Here is a 22,550-nt window from a genome sequence, read left to right as displayed (position 1 = left end):
TTGGACCGAGCAGCTGCCGGAGCCAATCGCGTGGCGACGGCTCTGAGCCCCCCCCCCAGCCCCCACCGCGTGCCCTCAGGTGCGGTGGTCGCAGTTCGACTCCAGTCGAGGCGCCGCTGGCGGCAGAGGAGGCGGAGGAGCTCTCGGCGCCCGGTAAGCGGCTCCACTTACAATGTGGCACGCCGATTTTAACACCGTTCATACACAAAACTCAACACAGTGGTCAACACCGCCTTTAAAGTAAATATATAAGAGGCGGACATGTGGCCCAGCGGTCTGGCGGCGTAGGTTAATTATATATTTATTTTAGCAAATCACTGGGTCGAGGCGTTTACGTTGCAGGACGAAAACGTGCGTTCTGGTGCGGCTCAGAGTTTGTACTCTCCGTAGCTTGGCAGTCGATCAGTGTCGGGCCGTCGATGCTGGAGCTGTAGTAGGTGTGCGTGCAGTGTTTAGTACGAGACTGCTGCCTCGCTCTGTGAGACGAGGTGTTCGCGCGGTGTTCGGCGTCTTGCCGTGTGAACGCACAGCGTCTTGTATTTGCGGGCGACTGGATGACGCAGGCTGATGTGGATGCTCCGCTGTACCTCAGTTGTTTCGCGAGAAGATGTAACCATCGCACTCTACGGTCATCCCATCCGTGTGCAGCCGCGGTGGCTCACGTTGGCGGAGGTGACCCCGGGCAGTTCAAAGGTCCGAGCGCTGAGCCTGAAGCACCGCTGAGAGGCTGGGTTCGAATCCGGGTTTCAGCTGCCCAGAATGCCATCGAGGTTTATCCAGTACAATGGAGTTGATGGTTTCAGCCTGGTCATCAGAGTCCCATACAGAGACTCGTTGACTCGCATAGTGACTCATGGACTCGCGTAAAAAAAATGCACTTCTTTTTTTGATCTCATCCATTTGTTGGCAAGCGCTGTACAGTCGAGAGGAAGCGGGGACGTTCACCGGGCGGAGCGGGGCGCCCCTTGTGACGCAACCCGTCGTGACGTTCCAGGGCCGGCATCGCTGAGCGGCTGGCACCGTGACCAGGGGGTGATTGAAATCCGCTTGCTCGGCACATCGGGGCGGCCGGCGTCCGAACCAACAGAGAAAAATGCGATCTGCGGGGATCTCTCTCGTCCTCCTGCTGACTGCAGTCATCCCTGGAGTTCACCTTCAGACAGGTACAAGTTCAGGCAGCGATGGGGAGCTCTCTCCTTAATGGGCATCGAATAGGACCTTCAGATGCTCTTGGTGGGAAACCACACGTGACTTGATACTAATCTTTGATTGCACTCGGATTGTGCCAATTGATCGTGTGCTGAGAACTGCTTTTGGCCTGCTACTAATTAAACACGGTGATTATTGTGGTGAACATTAGTGTGGTCAATATTGCTTGCAGTCTTTGGTAAATATTTGTTGGCCGTTTCAAAGTGGTAGGATGAATTTCTTCCGCACCGTACGTAGACAACTGTGCTAATCGGAGGTGCGGTAGGCCTCCAGTGGCCCCGCAAGCAACGTGAAGCGAGGCGGTGGGCCGCGTTCAGCGGCTCCCACCGCTGGGTCAGGTCCACGGAGGTAGCGGACGACCAAGTGGTCTCGAATACGCTGCGACGTCATCACTTCTCGGACGGGAAGCAGCGTTAAGCCCGGTTGGTAGGGAGGGATGTCACCTTTTATATAAACGAGGTGTCTCTGCTTACTGTGCGTGTTCGTGCGTGCGTCTGTAGCCGGTAAGTTCTGGCACATCACGGACCTGCACGTGGACCCGGCGTACCAAGTGACAGATAACCCGACGGCCGTGTGCCCCTCGTCCAGCGATCCCGTGCTCAACCCTGGCCCACTGGGCCACTACCAATGTGACGCGCCATGGGCCCTCATCCATTCGGCGCTCAACAACATGAAGAGGCTCCTCAAAAATCCCGACTTCATCCTGTGGACCGGGTACGCCTCGGCCATCGCTCACCGACCACCGGCGGCATGCCGGACGCAGCCGCCGGCACCTGCCACCTGACACGAGAGGTCACGCCGACTACGGCTAGACACGTACTGGGTCAAGCACTGACCAGCAACCTCAAGCAGGTGTCCAACCAGGGCGGAGGGTCTCGAGGAGAGCTCGAGTATGAGGCGGTGGGGCTTGTTGTCTCAAAACTCCGGGTGGAGTTTTGATTTAGATGGCTCCTGCCATCTAAATCACTGAATTTTTGTTTACGCTTTTTAGTCTATGCAAAGCGCCTTGATCTGAGGCACGCCATAAATTTCCAACAAGATAAATGTCAACTGCATCCTGGACGCGTCAGCAAGAGGCAGGGCTTGAGCTGTTTCCCTATTGGGTACAGCCACGAGGCCGACGTCAGACTTGTGGCACTGTTAGGGTTGAGGTGAGCTGCAAGCTGTAGCTTTCAGTATCAGAATTCGCAGCTGTAGAGTTGAGTGAGAGTGGAGGTTGTGCTGCTGTGCCGCTCTTCGATGAGCTTTTCTAGTCGTATCGCGTGTTGTTCGGCACAATGTCCGACGTTCCGTGCCACGTGCCGGCAGCCTCTTCCTTCGCCGGACTTCATGCCAAACAACACGCGGGCGGTGACGGGGCCCAGCGGTAGCGCCGTTCGTTGCAGAAGTTCACGGTTCGACTCCAGCTGCCGCCCTGGTTAATATGGCGGCGGTGTGTAGTAAATGTAATCACACTACGCACCACCTGCTTCGGAGCGGTCGTTAAAGATCCCCTGACGTTATTCACAATTCACAAGAGTAGGCTGTTGTGTGCTGGCTTCAGGGTCCAAATTTGCGAAATTCGAAAATGACCCCGAAAGTTCCTTCATTGGGGCTATACACACAGCAGCAGCAGCAGCACCAATCATCACCCCTGCTGATGGACCAGTGCCCCCCCGGTCGCTCTTGCATTATCCTCAGTCCTCGCCTGGGTTTAATGAAATAAACTTGAAACTTGAACTATGCGGTACAACCCAAAACAAACGCGACGGAGTGAGTTGACTGGAGTTGAGAACACGCTTCAGCACGATGCAGTTAATGTCACAGGTGCGCGACGGCCAGTAACTGCACTGGGACGCGTTCACGTCACCTGCTGGGGCTCTTATCTGGCGTCAAAGGGGAGGAGGCTCGCTGGGAACCGCTGGGCGTGCACTGCCCGCTTCCTCCACCAGGCAGGGTTTGAGGGGCAATCTCACACAGCAGAAGCCATAAACCTACAGGGTGTGTCCCTATTCTAGACAACAAAGGAGATAGTTAAGCTCACAAACTCAATGGATGACGCAAGTTTGTAATGTCAGCGTTTATTTAATTACTTTCTTATCGTGTTGATCAGAGAGCCGTCGACGTGAAAACAACTCAAATTTTTTACGTTTTACGTTTTTTTGGCATGTGAACCTTATGGCGATACCCCGGGATACCATAGTACCCCGGCTCTCGCATCATGTCCGCGATGCAGTCATTTTCTGTCTGCTGATGGTCGGCGATGGGGCAACCGACTCATCTCGACGAGCTGTACACGATGCACCAATACGGTGCGTATAGCGAGCGTTCAGGGTTTCAGCGCAATCGTCCTCGCTGCGTTTCGACATCGCGGAATGGCACTGATTGGTACCCCAGTCGCAGAGTTAAGTACACCCCTGGAAAATATAGTGTCCCAGAAATAAAGTATTTAATTTCCTCGGCCATTTTGTATTATTTTGACAATACTTCACCGCGCTGGGTCACTGTGGGTTAGTGAAGAAGATGGAGCCGTCAAGTACTCTGTCTAAAATAGATTCCGTGAAATATTATTGAATCTTACCTTGATGGTTAGAACACTGGCGCGTAAGTTTAAACGATGGTGCAAATATCTTAAAAACCTTCCCTCTGTGCACCCCGCAGTGCACATGGGTTCGTCACAGTTGATTGGCAGGTCACATGTGGTGGGGTGAATTGTGGGTCGCTCCCACCTCTTCCAAAATGTCTGGCCAGCTTGGAAGAGCAGGCCAAAGTACCGTCCAGAAGGCCTCTCTAGAGCTGCCTCGAGTGGAGGCCCTTCTAGCAGTAGTGTCACAAGTGAGAGATTGCAGGGCTGCACCTTGATCTTTAATCCGCATTGTACGAGAGGCACCCACGAACCTGGCTTTCATTCTCCCATTTGTTTCGTTTGTCTGAATTTCAGAGATGACACTCCACACGTGCCTGACAGTGCACTGGGAGAAGAAGCCGTCCTGGAAATTATCAAAAACTTAACCGACGTCATCACGGCAGCCTTCCCTGGTGAGTGATCGACACCGCCACTTTCACGTTCGAGTTCAACTCAATACAACTCTAAAGTCGAGTGATATTCTGCCGCTCAAATGAGCATCGAGGCGGTGCAAATTTCCTGTTTACAGCCCTGAGCCAGTGGTGGGAATCACTCGCTCCTATGGTGGAGGCGAGTTTATCCATAGGACGACCACCGTTGACTTCACCGCAAAGTGGTACTATTTTATCGACTCCAGAGGAATGATAGGCTGAGTGAACCCCCAAACATGAGTTGACCTCATAACCCTACAATTGAGAGTCCCTGGCTCTCCTGGTGAGCCACCGGGCCGGATAATAAAGGTCAGCAATGAGTGTAATTTCAAGAATGTTCAAACGCCAGAAATTAAATCCATATTTTCAAAGCCTGTGGAATTTCCTCTACCAGCGGCTTAGGGCCACTGCCTGGGCAGTGGCGTAGCTACGGAGTGTGCAGGCGGTGCAGCTGTTCTGGGCTACGAAGACAGAGAAAACTGGACAGAGGGGCCCATTTCATTCCTTGCACCACCAGGGCCCATTCCTTGCACCAAGGTTCATTCAGACCACGCCAAATACGCCACCGTGCACAGGATAACATTTTGAGAAAATAAAATTTTTGACTTGACTCTGTCGCAGGCCTAACACCCTCTAGAGGGCACTTGCAGAGCTGCGCATTTACCTTACCTATGGTGTTTAGTCTATTGTCATGCAGTCGAGTGCTGCATACTCACAGCTGTGGGGCGAGTAAAAAAAAAACGGTGATAATTTTTTTGGCTAAACCTGTGCTACTATACAACTATTTAGATGGATCGTTTTACAGTAAATATATGCATGACTATTTATACAACACCTACTACTTTATAGTGTTACATGTAAGCCAACTGTTCGCTTAGCGAAGCCTTCAGCTGGCAGTGGAATGACCATGGCTGATGAGGATGGCTCCTAGCTCCCCGTCAGGACACACTTTAGCAGGGGACTAAAATTCGTTGCCTGCACCCGACCCAAAGTCTCCCAGGTGGCGTGGGGGCGAGCTACCTGCCCCCGTGTGGTGCCACCTCTGCGAGCCAGTGGGTTCCAACATGTTGGCAATGGGGTGGCCCCCAACCCCTCCCTGGGTCCCCATGCCCCTCCAGGTTCTAAGGCCACAGGGGCACAGAGAGATCACTTGTCCACACCTCTTGGTCATTGCGGTGTTTGCGAGGCATTTGCGTCACGTTGTGTAATTAGCATTCCTGACGTTCGACGTAAAACGTTCCGAACGTCTCCTCCACGGTATCCATGCCGCAGCCTGTTGTAAGCGCAGGGCCGTGTCGCCGTGTTGCCACGCAGGCGTGACCGTGTACTCCGCCCTGGGCAACCACGACTTCCACCCAAAGAACCAGCTGCCTCCGCACAACAACACCATCTACTCCCGAGTGGGAAGCATGTGGCAGCACTGGATGGCGCCAGAGTCCCTGGGCACCTTCCACAAGGGTAGCGGCAGCAGCAGCACAACCACCCCGCAGCAACCACGCACCAGCCGCACGGAGACGCGCCAGTGGAGGCGCTGCTGCCGCGTGGAGTGACATCATCGCAGGCCCACGGGCTTGGCATGGGGGGTGCTCAGGCCCTGCGCTGATGCAGAGAAAGCTTTTTGGGGACAGTCGCCGAGTGGCGGTGCCCACAAAGATCGTGCTAAATGTACTGAATGACACCATCCTGTGGACGCTGGCAACGCCAACAAAATAGTTATTGTTTCATAACGAGTTTTTTTTTATCGTAAGACCCTCCACCACCTGACACAGCCAAAGGAAATAAATTGTTCATCGGTGTTCAAGCATTTTAAGCGACGGCTACTGTTGTGCCAGCTCGCTCACCCCTGAGCTGAAGACAATCCTCTCAGCCACATTTAGCAGCAATTGGGTACGACGTTTCGCTTGCAACTATGTCGGGCATCTTCAGAAAATTCCACAAAGTCAGCTTAAAATCCAGGATTTTGACTCATAAATCTATTAGGAATCATAATATTGGCTGCAAAGCCCTACTACGTGTTAAACGTATGTTTAGCGTTGAGTATAGAGAAGGCAAGCTACTGCTGCGGTTATTTCTGTTGATGTTTTACAGGAGCCTACTACTCCGAGAAACTGGTGGGCAGGGCGGGCCAGCGCATCGTGGTGCTGAACACGAACTTGTACTACGCCAGCAACGCACAGACCGCCGGCCTCGCCGATCCTGCCGGGCAGTTCGACTGGCTCGACAAAGTCTTGACCAACGCCAGCGTCAACAAGGAGAAGGTAGTGGTCCAAACAGCACCGCGCAACACATTACTACCATCAGCACGGTTGGCTACATACGGTGTGGAATAAGCTCAACATGTATACATATATAACAATAGGCTTTACCCTTTCTGGAAATAAAACAGGTGTCAAGGTGTTAAAACACCAAACAGAATTCTTATTCAAGGAATCCTGTCTGCATTAGCCACACATGTACTTGTGGTGAGATACAGATTATCGAGATGTAGTACAATTAGAGAGTAATGTTGAGAACAAAGATGGAGACATGGAGCCAATATAGAGTTGCGAGATATGAAGTCACATGTTTTATGTTCATTATGTTTGAATGTTTATTAGTATCTGAATGTGAGCTGATATTTTAACGAATTCAGGGTCCCTTGAGCTCATTGGGGCCATGAGCCTTTGCTCCGTTTACTTGTGCCTGGGGCCGCCACTGGAGGAGTCATAGTGACCCGCTTCCCTGGCACACGTTCACACTCACACAGGCCCTGTCTTGTCCACCATTGGAAACGCCAATCCTGTTCATGGCCACGATACTCGCGCGACGTCGCGTTATCCAACGCTTCTGCATGCTACGCCGGGTTCTGTCCGTAGAGGGCACAGGGACATAGGCTCTGAACTCCGCGTTGAAGCCGTGCTCAGGACAAGGTTTGGCATGTGGTGGAGGCTTAAATGTCACAGCGTCTCAAAGCGTTTCACATCAAAATAAAAACAATGCAACAACTGCCAAGTGGGTTGAAAGAGATTTAAAAAATATATATATATCACGAAATTAAAACCAATTTAAATTCTGGGTTGCAAATCCATGAACAATTACAGACTAATCTGAATAATGGTGTCAAATATGAATTTATAGCCCTTTCTCAATCCACTGCTGGATTGAAGGCCACCCCAGGCCGTGTCGGTCATGTCGGCTGTCGTGCTTCAGCACCCTGGTGAAGTGGGGGGGGGGGGGGGGGTCCCAGGGCCGAATCAGATATCACTCGCCACTGATGTGAGCTTGGCCAGGAATCGTACTCAGGCCGCCAGATTCGCAGTGCAGTGCGAGAACCACGGGACATTTAGCACTGGACATGCAGATTAAGTTTGTCATTTGGTTACGGCAAATGGCTTCATGTACCTGTTTTGGCACGCAGTGGTTAATGATACATCCAATGTTTAAGAATACGTCTGCATAACGGGGTCATTAGCAATTGCATGCTTTTATTTTTAGCAGGTTAGAACTCCCGAACAACAAAGCTTTCAAGGCCGCAATCACTTTGACAGCCTTCACCCCAACTGCCAGGCACAAGAGCCAGGACCCAGCCCACGCACTCCATCCAGACGCGCGTCTCAATGTCACGCCAGGGGGCACCCGCCCCCAAAGGTTGTCATTATGTTAGACATATCATCAAGAAGGGGGGCAGAATCTGCCAGATGGTCATGAGCCTTTAAATTTAGCACAGGGGCGGTGGAAAACCCACAATCATGGGCTAAGCGTGGTTGACTAACGCGTTGTGATGGAGTGGCGAGAAGCTCGCTGATGAAACGCACAAGAGACACACGATAACTTTTATTTTATTTTACCAGGTAAGGCCCCACTAAGCTATATGACTCTATTTTTTTAGCAGCGACCTAGCCAGAAACGGTAGCTCAACGAAGTGGCTTATCACGTGGAAATGTAGAGTAGCCAAATACTAGAAACACATGTTTCTAAACGTGGAGGGAAAAACCAGAGGACCCGGAGAAAAATTCACACAACCACAGGGAGAACACACAAACACAATATACAGCAGGCGTCAGGTTCGGGATCGAACCCATGACCTGTATACCAGGCGAGGTAGTTAACATCTCACTACTGTGGCGCCCGCACACCCTGGCCACACAACACGAAGCCACAGCGAGACGTAGCACGCACGGGCAGCGGCGGTGGTGCAAACTGGGTGAGGGCAGGCAGCCAGGGAGCCAGGCAGAGGTTTCTTCAGGAAGAAGTAGGTGTCGTGTCAAGCCCAGACGTCGCATAATACAGACGATTGCTCTGGGGCTAAACGCGGTACAGTACGAGCTTGGGTGGAGCGGTGGAGAAGCGGTGCCATGCACCCGGAGGCCCGAGTTACATTTCTGGCCACAGCACGCGTCAGTGGCGAGTGATATTGGAACCGGTTCTGGAAGCTCACCCCCCTTCACTCACCCGCACTGACCAGCGTGGTGAAGTATGGTCAACAACCCCCACGACTGACATGGCATTGGGAGGCATTCATCAGAGAGACTGTACATCTGCAAACGACACTCCCTTGCAGTGATGTCATAATTATTGAACACAGCGAGTTAAGACATTCCATCAAGACATTACAGCAAGCTGAGCAACAATTACATTCACCTCTGTAGTCATGAACTTTCTCTATACAGCAGCAACAGTACGGTAGATCTATATTTATTTTATTTGTATTTTCAGACAGAGAGAACCAGGGGAAACAACCTTCAAATGATCGTCGCGAAACAGCGTATCAATGGCAGCCCCTGCCAGGGGCGGATCTAGAAAGTCCCCGAGGAGAGGCTTCCAAAATATAGAGCATCTTAAAAAGGGCCCGACGTGAATAATGCAAACGTTCAATGTACTTTATCTGGTAACTATCAATACAGTACCGAGTTTCGGGCTCTCAAGGGGAGGGAGGAGGGTGATTGCCTCCATCCCCCCACCTTGGATCCGCATCGCAGCGGTCGAGACGAGATGTTACCGAGAGGCGTTTTGGGGTGTGCGGAGGCATGCCAGCGCCCCACCAATCCAGAGGCTGAGATTCCTCTCCCACCGAGCGGACCGTGTGCACCGACTCGCCGCCAGGTGTTCATCATCGGCCACGTGCCCCCCGGCATGTTTGAGAAACTCCGCGACAAGGCGTGGTTCACGGAGGAGTCCAACCGGCGCTACGTGCAGCTGGTGCTCAAGCACCACGCCGTGATCGCCGGGCAGTTCTTCGGGCACCACCACACGGACAGCTTCCGCCTTTTCCGGGACGAGCGGGGTCAGTGAGACGCGGGAGGGGTCGGGGAGACGCGGGGTCAGTGAGACGCGGGAGGGGTCAGAGACGCGGCCGGTCGCGGCACTGGGGGTGGGTTGGAGGAGGAACTTCAGATATGGCCCCAAAACCGCCCTCCCCATATGAGAAAATTCAACACATTTGTCAAGAACACCGTGGATTTTAATAAATAAATAAAAGCTTTATCATAGGAGACGTTTCTGGCAATGGCCTTCAGGGCACGTAGAGAGGCCAGACGGGTAGAGTCACTCTTACCTGAAACGTCGCATACCATATACACTGTGTACACTTTCAGGTAAATACTCGCGTCAAGGAGGCATGGGCTTAGATGCAGATAGGCGCCTGTGATTAAACCGGCTTCTCAAGCGTAGTGAAGTTGGATTCAGCCCGGTCACCAATGACTGCTAAAAAATACCCGATCGCATTAAATGTAGTCCCGCACTCGATTTGGTTGTTATTGTGACAAACATGACTCCGTGGCACGGCTGGTGGGAAGGTGCTGCCACCTCCTGCCTACCAACAACAGTCACTTGAAGGGATCTCAGACGTGGCTCTGTGAAATCCGCTTCCCTGGGCCGTTCTCCAACGCGACGGGGTTGCGTCGCTGCGCGAGAGATCCGTCTAGATGCGTGGCCTCATCGCGTGACAACGAGCGCACGATCGGGATACACTCGGGGGGGGGAAGGGGCGAACTGAGTGCGAAGGGACATTCAAGGGCGTGCGGTGAGAGGCAGGGATGACGTGACGAGCCTCAGTCGGCCCGGCGACTCGTCAGCGTGCGTGCCGTGTGGCTTGTGAGGGGTGCAGGCAACGCCGTGAGCTCCATGCTCATCGCCCCGGGAATAACGCCCTGGAAGACCACGCTGCCTGGCGTGGACGATGGCGCCAACAACCCCGGCATCCGAGTGTTCGAATACGACAAAGCCACTCTGCAGCTCCAGGTGGAGCGACTCACGACGGCCAGGGACATCGTTCCTGCCGCACAAACACGACAGTGCGCGTGCAAATATTTCACTTGTCGGTATCACCCGAGCTGGCAAAATTTAATAAACATTTGTTGACAAACAATCACCATGATCAAACTCCTGAAGGATAAAGGCCTTCCCAATAACACCAATACTCGACTCGTTTGAAAATTATACCACATGACTCTTATTGGCCATGAGAATTGATATAACATTGTTTAAATGCATGCCTATACATGCATTTTAGTACACACAATGAACAGGGAGTACAAGATCAATGGGCTTGCATAATGTGCATGCATAATGTACGTTCACTCATTAATCCCCCCACCCCCCCACTTTGCGCAAGAGCGCAGAAGTGTGGTCACCACATCTACGCCTCGAAATAAGGAACGAAACGGGTGGACTTCTCCACAAACCTGGCTGTCGCCTGATTTAGCTAGTTGTAACTACTGGCGAAACGTCGTACTCAGATTGTAAATGTTGTGGCTTGGCTCTCCAACACACCGGTTAGTGCTGTACTAGTATACTACACTATACACTACACACTGGTGCTGTACTAGTGACGAATTGGCACGTTCTGTTTACGTGACAACCCTTACTAGTTGGCTGTGTCGGGTGGTGGCGAGTTTAACGACACATTTATATATTTACGCGATCGAACCCAAAAAAAAACCTCTATGATGGATGATATTGGTCGCGAAAGCCTCCTGCGTGTTAAACCGGTTTGTACCTTGGCGCATGAACGAGCATTGTGAAACGAAACTTCAGATGCGCTCGACTGCCCCACGCTCGGGTGCCAGGGACCAAGCCTTGCCCGTCGGACAGCCGCTGGTGAATTTCTAACAAAGTGGTGAAATCTTAGATACTATCGGCTGGATGCAAGAGCAGTGCCTAATTTCATCCGGGCCAGCAACCCAGGCCACATGTCCACACCCACACAACACGGACGGCTGCCTGCCACGTGCCCAGTCGCACTGATCGCCCCTTGGAACTCTCTCCCGCCGTTTCTTATCCCAAGTTCGTAATTACCCCTCTCTAAATTCAAGAAGCGTATTCACACTTTAAAGTTACACATTAAATACTGATTTTTTTGGTTGCTGGCCACTTAGCTTATTGAGCTTTTGCTAAGCAAATTTGATGTAAAAAAGTGTGTCAGTGAGCCTAGAAATATTCCAGAATACTGTACAAGCATAAAAAGCAGTTGAACACGAAGACTTTCGCGACCCATATTATTCGTAATACTGTCCAACACAACCGGTGTGCTGAAGCAGTAATTGGCACGTTTTGTTTATGTGCCAAACCTTACTGATTGGCTGTCGGTTGATGGGTTAACGACGCATTGTTATTTACGCGATCTGACTCACAAAACCTTGATTGTGAAGCGAACGCAGGTGGCGTTAGTCTCATCTGACGCTGTGCAATGTGCGTGCAGGATATGCTCACGCACTACATCGACCTGCAGACGGTAAACAGCGGCAACTCGGATCCCGCGTGGAGCCAGGAGTACAGCCTTCGCCGGGACTTCTCGGTGCCAGACGCGTCCACTGCCGCGCTCGACTCCCTGCTGCAGAAGATGAACGCAGACTCGGACTTGTTCCAAAAGTACTACGACTTCAACTCGGTGAGCTACGACAAGAGGGCAGTGCGACGCGGCGTGCCGGGACGACCACTACTGCGCCATCGGGGAGGTGGACTTTGATGCCTACGAGAGGTGCTTTGACCTCCGGAGCGCGGCGCCTCCTCGCTGCGCCCCTTGGCCCCGCGATCACGCTCCTCGTGCTGTCTCTCACCACCCTGGGTTAGTCAATTCAGAGAACCGGTGCACGTGATTGAAATGCTAGGATTAAAACCCTCACCACCGGTAGAATTCTTCTTTCGTACGGCCTATGAAGGGCAACTATTTGGAGATTCAGATGAAAGCGATTTAGCGAACCAATCACGTTGACTGGGTGAATTGTCGATGCAACCGCCCACTGCTCGCCGTCTGTTTGGGGTACTGGGAGGTGTTGTGGTTCATGGGTTGGAGTCCGAAGCAGCAGTCGCACGCAGGACGTGTTCGATTTGCCACTCGTGCATCAGGTTTTTGTTTTATTGGCACTGGTAAAACCCATTGGGCAATGAGTAACTTGCACGGGGAACTGGTTTCACCATATACATCTGTTTACAGCATCTCCCATGGTTTGTGGTTCCGGTGAAGCGGCCCAAATCTTTGCCAGTGACACCGCCGTATAACATTTCTATTAGAGGCTGCACACTGCCGCCAAACATAAAACAGTACATTGCATATCGGACTCGCAGCCCAAGGTATCGCTAGATGTGCGAACGTACATTAACCGTCACGGTGCAGGCTCCTGGCCAAAGAAAAAAAATGCTTGAAGCAAGATGCAGTTTAGAAGCGAATGTACGCGAGATTATAAAACTATAAAAAAAATAATCTTTAACATCTAAGAGTTGCGCCACAAAATGACTGGGTGTGGGTGGATAATTGGTTCGGGCGGATGTGTGACGTACTGTGCGCACAACACGCCAGATGGGTGCTTTTGAAGAATTAACTTAAGTGCCATTGCCCGCAAGGTTAATGAAGGTAGCGAGTTTTTATAAATCGTAGTTGTACACCACCGCCTATGCAAGGTCTTAAATTGTTTTTTATTTAAATATGAAATGCCTTGTAAATGTAACTTGATTCTTCAGAATTTAAGTCGTCGGTTTCCAGACCAAACATGGATTTGCATAGTTTCACTATTGGGTTGTTTGTAGCATCTTACAAAGCAACTTTATAACCCAGGAAATGCTTACCTTCTATAATTATAATGGGCGAAACTTAACATTGACAGTGTACCAAATCCATTTCTGGTAATAAGTGGGTAGAAAATATTTGCCCATGTCTGTCATCGCTAACCAACACTTGAATGTAATTAAGGGAAATAATATGAATACAAAACACGTAAGACATTCTAATGAGCTACTTTTCCACAGCACGTGGTCAATAAAGGCACGCGAGACGAAGTGTTATTTTCTTTGCGTGACTGCAACTTAATGGTCACTTGACAAGCTTTCTGAACGCATGGAACAGTGTAAAGACAAGCAGGTTTTGGCTTTATTGGAAAAATGTGAGTGGATTGGCATACAGAACAAATGCAAAAATGAACTACACTGCATCGAAAACAACACAGCACCATGCGGCCCGCCCAGTTACAGAAGCAAGAGACTGAGTTTAGGGAAACTCGATCAAAAGCAAATGGCTTCTTGAGTGGCTAAAACTGCTTCAACCTACAACACAAGGTGGGATCTGATATTCAAGTCTCTCCAGTATTGTATTCAGATATAGATTCTCATCTCGTATACTGGTCACAGCTATACATTTTAGCTGGCCAAATTAGTTCAGATGTATAAATATAATTTGGTGAAACTCGCTTATCCGAAATGCCAGTTAGATGGTGTTACGATGTACTCCTGTATACGGTAAGCATCCGTACGAAGGTTTGCTTCAAGATGAACACCTTTCAGCACAACAGTATTTCCAAAATCCAATCATCCAAACAGCTGTGTGGTATTGTCACCATTGAATACTACAACGGCTTGTTAAAAAATAAGTCCAATCCACACAGCTGCAATTACACAGATGTCAGGACAGCAAATCAGCACTTCAGAAATGCTATTACGGCTAGTGCATCTGCCCAATATGAATGTGACACGTGAGCTTGTAACTCAAGAGCCATTTAAAAATGTAGCGACCTGCTGACAGTTCGCAAATTCTGTTAGTCATGTAATTAGCAACTGAATAAAAAGTCAAAAACTGCAAAATGTACGAATATTCAATAATCAATTCATATAGAATGCTCTGCAAAGCAAGAGGAACAATGTATCCATTTTCACGCGTGCTCGATTTTATAAAGATAAACTTTTGGTTAGTTCCAAACAGTCACACAAAGTGAAACCAGTCGATCACCCTCGCCATGCAAAATACTCAAATCCACCCACATAAGTTCAATCAAGAATGTTATCAACATTTCCCTAAGCAGCAAATGAATACATTAATAATGAACTCTAGAAAGCACAGTATTAGCATCACACCAAAAGGAGTTAAACGGTATCACTATGTTAGTAAATAAGAGCAATTTATCGATAGCCACCAAAATGTGAAATGTACTGAGCAGCCGAGACGACCTGGAGCAGGCCAAGGAAACACTGCAAAGGCGCTGCTTGGTCCACAACACAGGCGCCCCCCCCCCTCTCCAAACACGGTTTACATTCGATGCACGCCACGCACTGTCCTCAGATAACTTTAACAGATGCAGTGGTGGAACAGATCATGCTCAGGTTTGAAGATAAAATTAGTCCAGACCGTCTGTAGCTATTAGTAACACATTGGCATACATGTGTTGTACACTGCTGAGACCCAAATTTGTGTTCATTCGTTACTGTAAATATATACGTTATAAGAGAGTTACGCTTCCGACGTTTAACTGCATCAGTTTGGGAAATAACACTTTAAATTGGCTCGATGTGGAACCCATGTGTACTGGGCATAAAGGGCACAGCAACACTCTTGGTCTCCACAAGGCAGACACAGTAGAGACCAGCAAACTGAGGTTGTAAAATATTGGACCCCAATCATTGAAATTGTCCATTTGTCTTGAAAAGATAGCAAAACAAATACCACAAACATGCATAAAATAGTTACCATTTACTAGCCATCAAATTAAATATTTTAATTAGAATTGAGAAAGTTAAAGTACTTATTACTACAAGTATATTGATGCATGCTATAGGCTCGAGTGAGCTACTGCAATTTGACACGATGTGCTTACTTAAAATGTGATTCAAATGTTAACATCGGCACGATATTATAAAATGATTAGCCAAAAATGTGTTCCAGAAAGGCTTTATTATAGTTGTGTTTATGATTGTATAAATCTGTCCCGAAAAGTTTCATTATACAGGATACAAAAACATCCAGAGAAACCAGCTGGTGACCTGAGACTACATCTCAAGATCTCCAGCATCCTGTTTTCTAGATTATCAATCGCACCACAGGACACATGCTACTCAAACACCAACCTCATAATAGGTACATACACTCATCTGAAGAGAATACATACTGTGATCATTACATAGCAAAAACAATGGGATTTAAGTGTTAAGGACAGTTTAACAGAAGCTAAATAATGCAATGGGCTTTAATAACTATCATGGTAACAAGCTAGGTGCTATCCATGCCTTTCCTTCATAGACATCATGACAGGCATTGCTTTCTCTGGCTTCAGCTCTGCAACACACAAAAAACAATTTTACCAACGTCATCAAAAAGTGTTACACAAAATGACACATTGCCATGTTGTACATCATTACATTCGAAAAGCATGTAACTTACCCCACATAGCAAACTTTAATTTTATTACAGAAAGTTCTACCTATCCATGATTCCCAAACCACCCTGAACACATGTGATCTTAAGTCAATAGTTATAATTTGGCTTTTGGAATGAACAGCATAGTTTTTATCAGTTTAATAAAATGGCACATTTATTAAATACCCCTGCCCGCCCAGCAGTAAAAATGGGTACACCTCAGCTCGCCAAGTGGCAGGTCTGTGCGGTGTCTAGTCAACATTCAAGATACCTGGCCAAGAAGTGCAGTGAATGTGGGAGTACATCTCAAAATACACTCTAGTGGAGAGTTCTACTCAGTGGCATGAGCAAGAAATTTGCAGGGCTGCAGATTGACCTAGTTTTTTTTGTCTCATGAATGAAATAAAAACATTTTATAAACCCCAAGGGTGGCTGTATCAAATGATTTACCAGGGAGCGGGTGACCATCCTACTCCAGCCTGAGAAGCTCCACATCAAACAAGAGTGTGGCATTGGGTGGGATCACTCCAGGATGCCCAATGGCACCGTACGCAAAATCAGGCGAGCACGTGAGTCGTGCTCGCTGCCCAACGCTCATCTAGGCAAAGAGAGAGAACACAGCATTCAATTTCTGCATTGCGGCAATCCAACGTGGCCAAAGTCAATGCAACTTCTCATTAAGATTCACATTCATAGTTTGACAAAACGAGACGACACACACAGTTTATTTTTTACCATAAAGCAAAAATTATGCATTTGATAAAAAAACATTTAGCCATCTAATCTGCAAATGCTACAAAATGTTTACTGAATTAGTGAGTTACAGCAGTCACAACCAAAAGTCAACATTTTATTTGTTCCAACATTTTGGTTACTCATGGATTTGTTGAATAATCCTCAATGTTTAATAGCATTTATTTAAATGTTTAAGAAGGTTTTTTTTTCATTAGCGCTTGCCTAAAAACACGGTGGTGAAACAGGGGTGCACCAAATAGCATCTTTTACGATCCTGCCAAATAATGAATACGTAGTTAGGCATCTGGCTGTATCGGCATTCAAAGCCTCACCCACTTCACCGAGCAGCCAGGCCTACTCCAGTGAGACACCCACCACCCCCTTTGTGCGAGTGGCCACATTCAAACCATTAAAAGGAAAGCATAATTCTTAACGAAAGTCGAGGCTAAAAGTGTTTGTTAATGTATTCACTAGCACTTTCTAAATGTTGTGGGTGTTTGCCTCCATGCTTAAAATGGTTCCTTGTCTGCATATTTGTTTACCTGGGCCACGCCTTCCTCCCAGCCACGAATCACTTCCTGCTTGCCGATCTTAAACTTGAATGGCTTATCTCGGTCACGAGACGAGTCAAACTTCTTGCCATCCTCAAGAGTGCCTGGGAAAGCAAAGCAGTGTAGAATTACAAATGTAAATTACTAATCCAATAAAATGAGTGTGTTGCATGTGGGATACAATGACAATCACTGGTAAGATTAGTATTTGCAATATAATAAGAGCAAGGCCTTTAAAATAACAAGCGATTATCGTTTGCTTGCACATTTAGGTGCATGAACAAATTGATGAACCCATCTGGTTTACTACAATCTCCTGGCCACCTCGCAGTCTCGAGAATGTTTGGCAATTCCACAAACCTTTGTTTCCAATGCTCTGGATTAAAAAGGTTCATTCTACAGCACTCCATACATATTTATGTGAATGTTTTGTAATATTTGTCATCTTTGAATTTACAAACTCTCCTCCAAAAGGGCACTTGAAATATTATTTTATTAAAATACTTCAGTTAAAATTATGAGCATGTCGGAAAGCTGATAGGATCTAAGAGAATAAGAGCACTCCATTATTAAACGCATGCAGCAATCCATTTACAAATGTTTTACATTCCACATATTGCATTACAAGTACTGTCTGCCACAGCAGTGGGTATGTTTCTAGGCACAACTGTGATGAATAGTGGCCTCCAACAGCAGATGTCACGTGAACCCATTACATGCAAGGTAAACAAATAAAATATCGTAGATGCACAATTCGAGTAATTTATCCTGAGCGCAAGAAATTATTCTATTATCAATTAACTGAAGCACTGCCACAATCCTAGTAAGTTATTGATGACAATTTTGCAAGTTATTTAACCATGCGAGTGCTAAAATACCATACACAGGATTATAAAAGCAACAATAATACATTGCCAGCCACTGGTACCAAAAGCATTCACATCAGGACATGTTAAAAATAATACTGGTAGGAACCTCCTGGTTACACCAGCCCACAGGGGATTATTGTGTCCGTCGTGCAGGGAGGGGCTGGGAGGGTGGGGAGAGGCTCGGTGGGGAAGGGCTGGTCACTCCGTGGTGCCCTTATAAAACTCAACGTTTAACCTACTCACGCCGGCTTGTGCCCGCCCTCACAGTCGGGCATACTTCCGGAATACACCACGCCGCCATTGACCCTGGTCATTGACCGAGCAACCTAACGTTACTACCAGCTCCCTCTGCAGGAATGTGTTATACATGTATCCAAGGCCGAGATATGGATAATCAAGAACACTGTAGCCAAAATTTTCAATTTTACGTTTCTATCCATTTGTAACGTATAACAGGTTAATGTACAGTCTGGACATCTTGACAAACATCACATGCTGTTCGAGGCTCATCACTCGTATGAGAAGCACCGAGTGGCTAGCTCTGCATTCCCTTATAAAAACATTGGTTTAACTTGGCAACTTATGAACATGAAACACCCACACTTTTCTTTTCTCTCTGTCAACAGTACATTTCAATATGCAGCTCCAATGGAATATTAAAATATTCGTGAGAAATTGAGCCAAACAGGACTAATAATAAAGCCCTTTACACTGTGCCGAGCAAGAACATGTAATTATAACGGGGACTCACAGCACCATGCTTCAATTTCTGGCAGGTTACCCCCATTTTTAGACCACAATGGCCTTCATATTTAGGCTCGATTAGCATTTATGCTTAAGATAAAATGGTTAAATTTCAAGAAAAATAACTGGTGGGTGTGAAATTACAAACTGACAAACAGTAGTCTGCTTGAATTAGCCATTTGCTAGCATTGAACAGTTTATGATCAAGATGTCGAGACCAAGTTTAGACGCAGCCACACCTCGCCAACGCTGTGTACCCTTTGCCATCTGTTGCTTAGTAGAGACGCCCACCAAGAACTGCTCTAACACCATCTCACCATCTTCCCCCGTTGTCGCCGGACAAGCAGTCAATCAAGGGTGAACTGGACCTTACGACTAACAGCAGCATCACCCACAACATCTCCTTGTTGAGCCCCGTGTGTGATCACCATTGCCAACTGGGAGGCACACACTATCGACTGCTCTTCACCACTTCCCCACGTGACTATTTATAGCCGACCCACGCGGCCATCCCTCGTCAAACCGATGATGCCTTCGTCAGTTTTCCATGCGTTCCGTTGGATGCACGCTCACGGATTGCCATTGGTATTTTTTTAGCTTCACATGTTACCACTACAGTTGGTTAACTTGAGCATTACGATGCAGAGATTATAGTTTATATATATATAAAAAAAGGATTTCCTTACATGTGTATTAGTATGGCTAATATGTATGTTACCAACCATGCGTGCACTTACCCTGCAACGAGATGAATTGTCATGATTCAGCGTATAAATTCGTTTCAAGCATCCATTTATTTTAAACCGTTTGATTTGTATGACCGTCTAGTAATTCTATCTCATTTGTATTGTCCGTCTAGTCTGCACCACGTCATTTATTGACTTGCTCATTCTATCAGGACAACTGTATATTATTATTTAATGTGCTCAGAGATGACATAACATTCCCGCTCGCAAGAATATCATAAATGCAATCAGTGATTGTAATTGATGCATCGTTATGTCGCCCAGTAATTGCCGGCATGCCGGCGTCATCACCCCACACTGACGGCCACACTTGCTGTTGCTAAATGGCGCACATGTCTGGAGGCAAACATCGCATCAATGACATCTGAACCGATGCTGGCCCACCATCCACCACCCATAGAGAATAGTGGTACAGTATGGTCAAATCTCCATATGTATAAAAGGAAAAGTTGTGAATGTGTCTGTTCAAAATGTTTAGCGTACTTCCCGACATGCAACAAACTTGAAATTTGCCATGTGGGTACTTTCCAGACTGTACGCCATGCAAAAATTATAAAAATACACTTTTGTTTTTTTTTGGGGAGGGGGGGGCCCAATAATGCAGATATTTTTTGCACGGCAAGTGAGCTGTGACGCCAAATCTGTCACGTGCCCCGCGCATGTGGAAGCGTAACGCATTGTAGTGTAGCAGGTAGCGCACCGCGCTACGAACCCCGCGACCCGAGTTCGATTCCCGCTAACGGCCACCACCGGTGACAATTTCAACCGGTCCTGGGCCTCCCCTAGGTCGACTCAGCCACAAACTAGTAACTGCTGTGCTGTGAACATCGCCACTGGGGAGACAAAGGCGGCCGGGCGTGGTGGATCCAAGTCCCGGGGCAAAGCTGGGCAGTTCAGATAGTAACCCATACGACTGACACGGGAGTGAGGAGGCCTTCATTCAGCAGTGGAGTGATGTGTGCATTATTGAACCACACCCCCCCCCCACAACCGGGTCAGCGATGCCGGCTCGATTGCTTCAAAGCCGGCCATTACTGGGGGTGTCAAATGCATGACCTCTGTTGAGATGAATTCCTTGAGGCTTTTTATGAACGTGCGTTACTCAGTGCTGCGCGCTGCAGCCAGGCGCAACATCCACTAGAGTTCTAACCACCACCACGATTCTACCCCCCATTCTACATCACATATCCACCATCCCTCCCATCACCGCCCCCACCTCCCAAGGCTTGGTGGGCGGATGCTGCCTGCAATGCGGCCATGTCGGTCTGTGCGCAACCACGCAACGACCGCCCTCCCCCTCCCTTCCCCGTGGCCCTGCCGACACCTGCCCTGCCCACCATGCCCTGCCTGCCCACCCTGCATGCCCTGCCTGCCCTCACTGCCTGCCCACCCTGCCCACCCTGCTCGCCCTGCCTGCCCTCACTGCCTGCCCACCCTGCAGGCCCACCCAACCGCTCAGGGTGGGGGAGGGGCAGCAGCTGCTGCGAAAGCCTCTTGGTCGTGAAGCAGACGGGGGTTGATGGTCGGCGAGATGGTGGAATGGTTTGCGGAGCACACGTTGATGTATCGGGAAACAATTCCCTATACCCCTTCACCGCTATAGGTCCATTTAATGGGTGCGAGCGTCGTGAAAGCAGCAGCGAAAGCAGAAGTCACGCGAAGTCGCCAGTCGGGCGTTGGGGACTTCAAGGCAACCGATGAATCGTGATCAGCAACGGCACAATCACCACCACGGTTACCACCATGGCCACCAGCATCGACATCATCACAGCACTACCATAAACACCGCCATTCACGACAACTATCGTAACCACTACCGCCGCCATCACGATCACCGTCACCACCAAAACAACCACCACCACCCTCACCACCGCCATCGTTACCACTCCCCACCGCAGGCGTCCTCAACGCAGCCACGAACACGGCCGCCGCCGCCGCGCCCGAGCCCACGAGGCGCGGCTCCGCTCCATTTTAATCGGGGAGGCACCGCGCCCCGCTCCTCACGCCCACCACCATCATCATCACCACCACCACCACCATCACCACCATCACTACCACCACCACCATCACTACCACCATCACGCCCACCACCATCACTACCACCATTACTACCATCACGCCCACCACCATCACTACCACCATCACGCCCACCACCATCACTACCACCACCATCACGCCCACCACCATCATCACCATCACCACCACCATCACTACCACCACCATCACGCCCACCACCATCATCACCACCACCATCACTACCACCACCATCACCACCATCACGCCCACCACCATCATCACCATCACCACCACCATCACTACCACCACCATCACGCCCACCACCATCATCACCACCACCATCACTACCACCACCATCATCACCACCACCATCACTACCACCACCATCATCATCACCACCATCACTACCACCACCACCATCACGCCCACCATCATCACCACCACCACCATCATTATCATCATCACCACCATCACTACCACCACCACCATCACGCCCACCACCATCATCACCACCACCACCATCATCACCACCACCATCACACGGCCCGACTAGCCGCCAGTATATCCGCACAAATCAACGGCACATTCGCTACGCCACGAAAACGATAACACCGCCATTATCGCCGAACGCAAAGCGAGTCTTTGAATGCGCATGTTACAATTATACCGACGGCGCTAAAACTCCGCAAGATAAACCGCAATGGAACCCGAGCCGCTCACCCGTATAGTGCACCACCACGGTCTGCCCTTTCTTGGGAAACGTCTGGCCTGTGGGCGCACACCGACAACAACCATCGTCATTGCACCACACAACACCACCGCCAAAATCAAAGCTCGCCCACCGTGATTGTTTATAAATCCGAGGTGAAATCTTTATAAAATGCCTGTCGCTGACCGTCGCCAGGGGTGATGGTCTCCACTTGAACGCCCATGGCAGCCGCGCGCCTCGGCCTCCGCCTCGAGACTCGCGAGGGGAGAGAGGGAGGGGCGCCGCGTGACCACGCCCCCTCCTGCTGCTGCTGCAAGCCACGCCCTCCGGGGGCGGGGA

At 49.2% G+C, this 22,550-nt stretch overlaps 2 protein-coding genes across 2 annotated transcripts; one reads left to right on the top strand and one right to left on the bottom strand.

Moving 5' to 3' along the window:
- The first annotated feature begins 9 nt into the window (after positions 1-9).
- On the top strand, positions 10-13,503 carry SMPDL3B (sphingomyelin phosphodiesterase acid like 3B). Its single transcript, XM_061569102.1, is given in 11 exon segments — positions 10-153; positions 912-1,163; positions 1,710-1,923; positions 4,130-4,227; positions 5,560-5,703; positions 6,334-6,503; positions 9,328-9,508; positions 10,331-10,464; positions 11,924-12,133; positions 12,135-12,236; positions 12,238-13,503. Coding segments are annotated over 10 exon segments (1,380 nt in total). The 5' UTR covers positions 10-153; positions 912-1,093; the 3' UTR covers positions 12,295-13,503.
- Positions 13,504-13,566: 63 nt separating this feature from the next.
- On the bottom strand, positions 13,567-22,532 carry LOC133353030 (peptidyl-prolyl cis-trans isomerase FKBP1A). Its single transcript, XM_061569103.1, has 5 exons — positions 22,398-22,532; positions 22,223-22,270; positions 17,119-17,231; positions 16,292-16,439; positions 13,567-15,760 (listed from the first exon to the last, which is right to left on the bottom strand). Exons 1-4 carry the CDS (start codon positions 22,432-22,434, stop codon positions 16,311-16,313), a joined length of 327 nt encoding a protein of 108 aa, XP_061425087.1. The 5' UTR covers positions 22,435-22,532; the 3' UTR covers positions 13,567-15,760; positions 16,292-16,310.
- Between the last annotated feature and the right edge of the window lie 18 nt (positions 22,533-22,550).

This window comes from Lethenteron reissneri, chromosome 42 (genome assembly GCF_015708825.2).
Source record: "Lethenteron reissneri isolate LAM-NWPU_2019-01 chromosome 42, ASM1570882v1, whole genome shotgun sequence".
Taxonomy (NCBI): domain Eukaryota; kingdom Metazoa; phylum Chordata; class Hyperoartia; order Petromyzontiformes; family Petromyzontidae; genus Lethenteron; species Lethenteron reissneri.
Note: the sequence above shows the minus strand (reverse complement) of the source record. Positions and strands in the feature narration are given on the sequence as shown.

Coding starts and splice junctions, on each gene's coding strand:
- LOC133353030 (XM_061569103.1), bottom strand. CDS start 22,434: ATGGGCGTTCAAGTGGAGACCATCACCCCTGGCGACG. Junction 17,232..22,222: donor CGTGGTGGTGCACTATACGG/GTGAGCGGCTCG, acceptor TTGCTTTCCCAG/GCACTCTTGAGGATGGCAAG. Junction 16,440..17,118: donor GGGAGGAAGGCGTGGCCCAG/GTAAACAAATAT, acceptor CTCTTTGCCTAG/ATGAGCGTTGGGCAGCGAGC.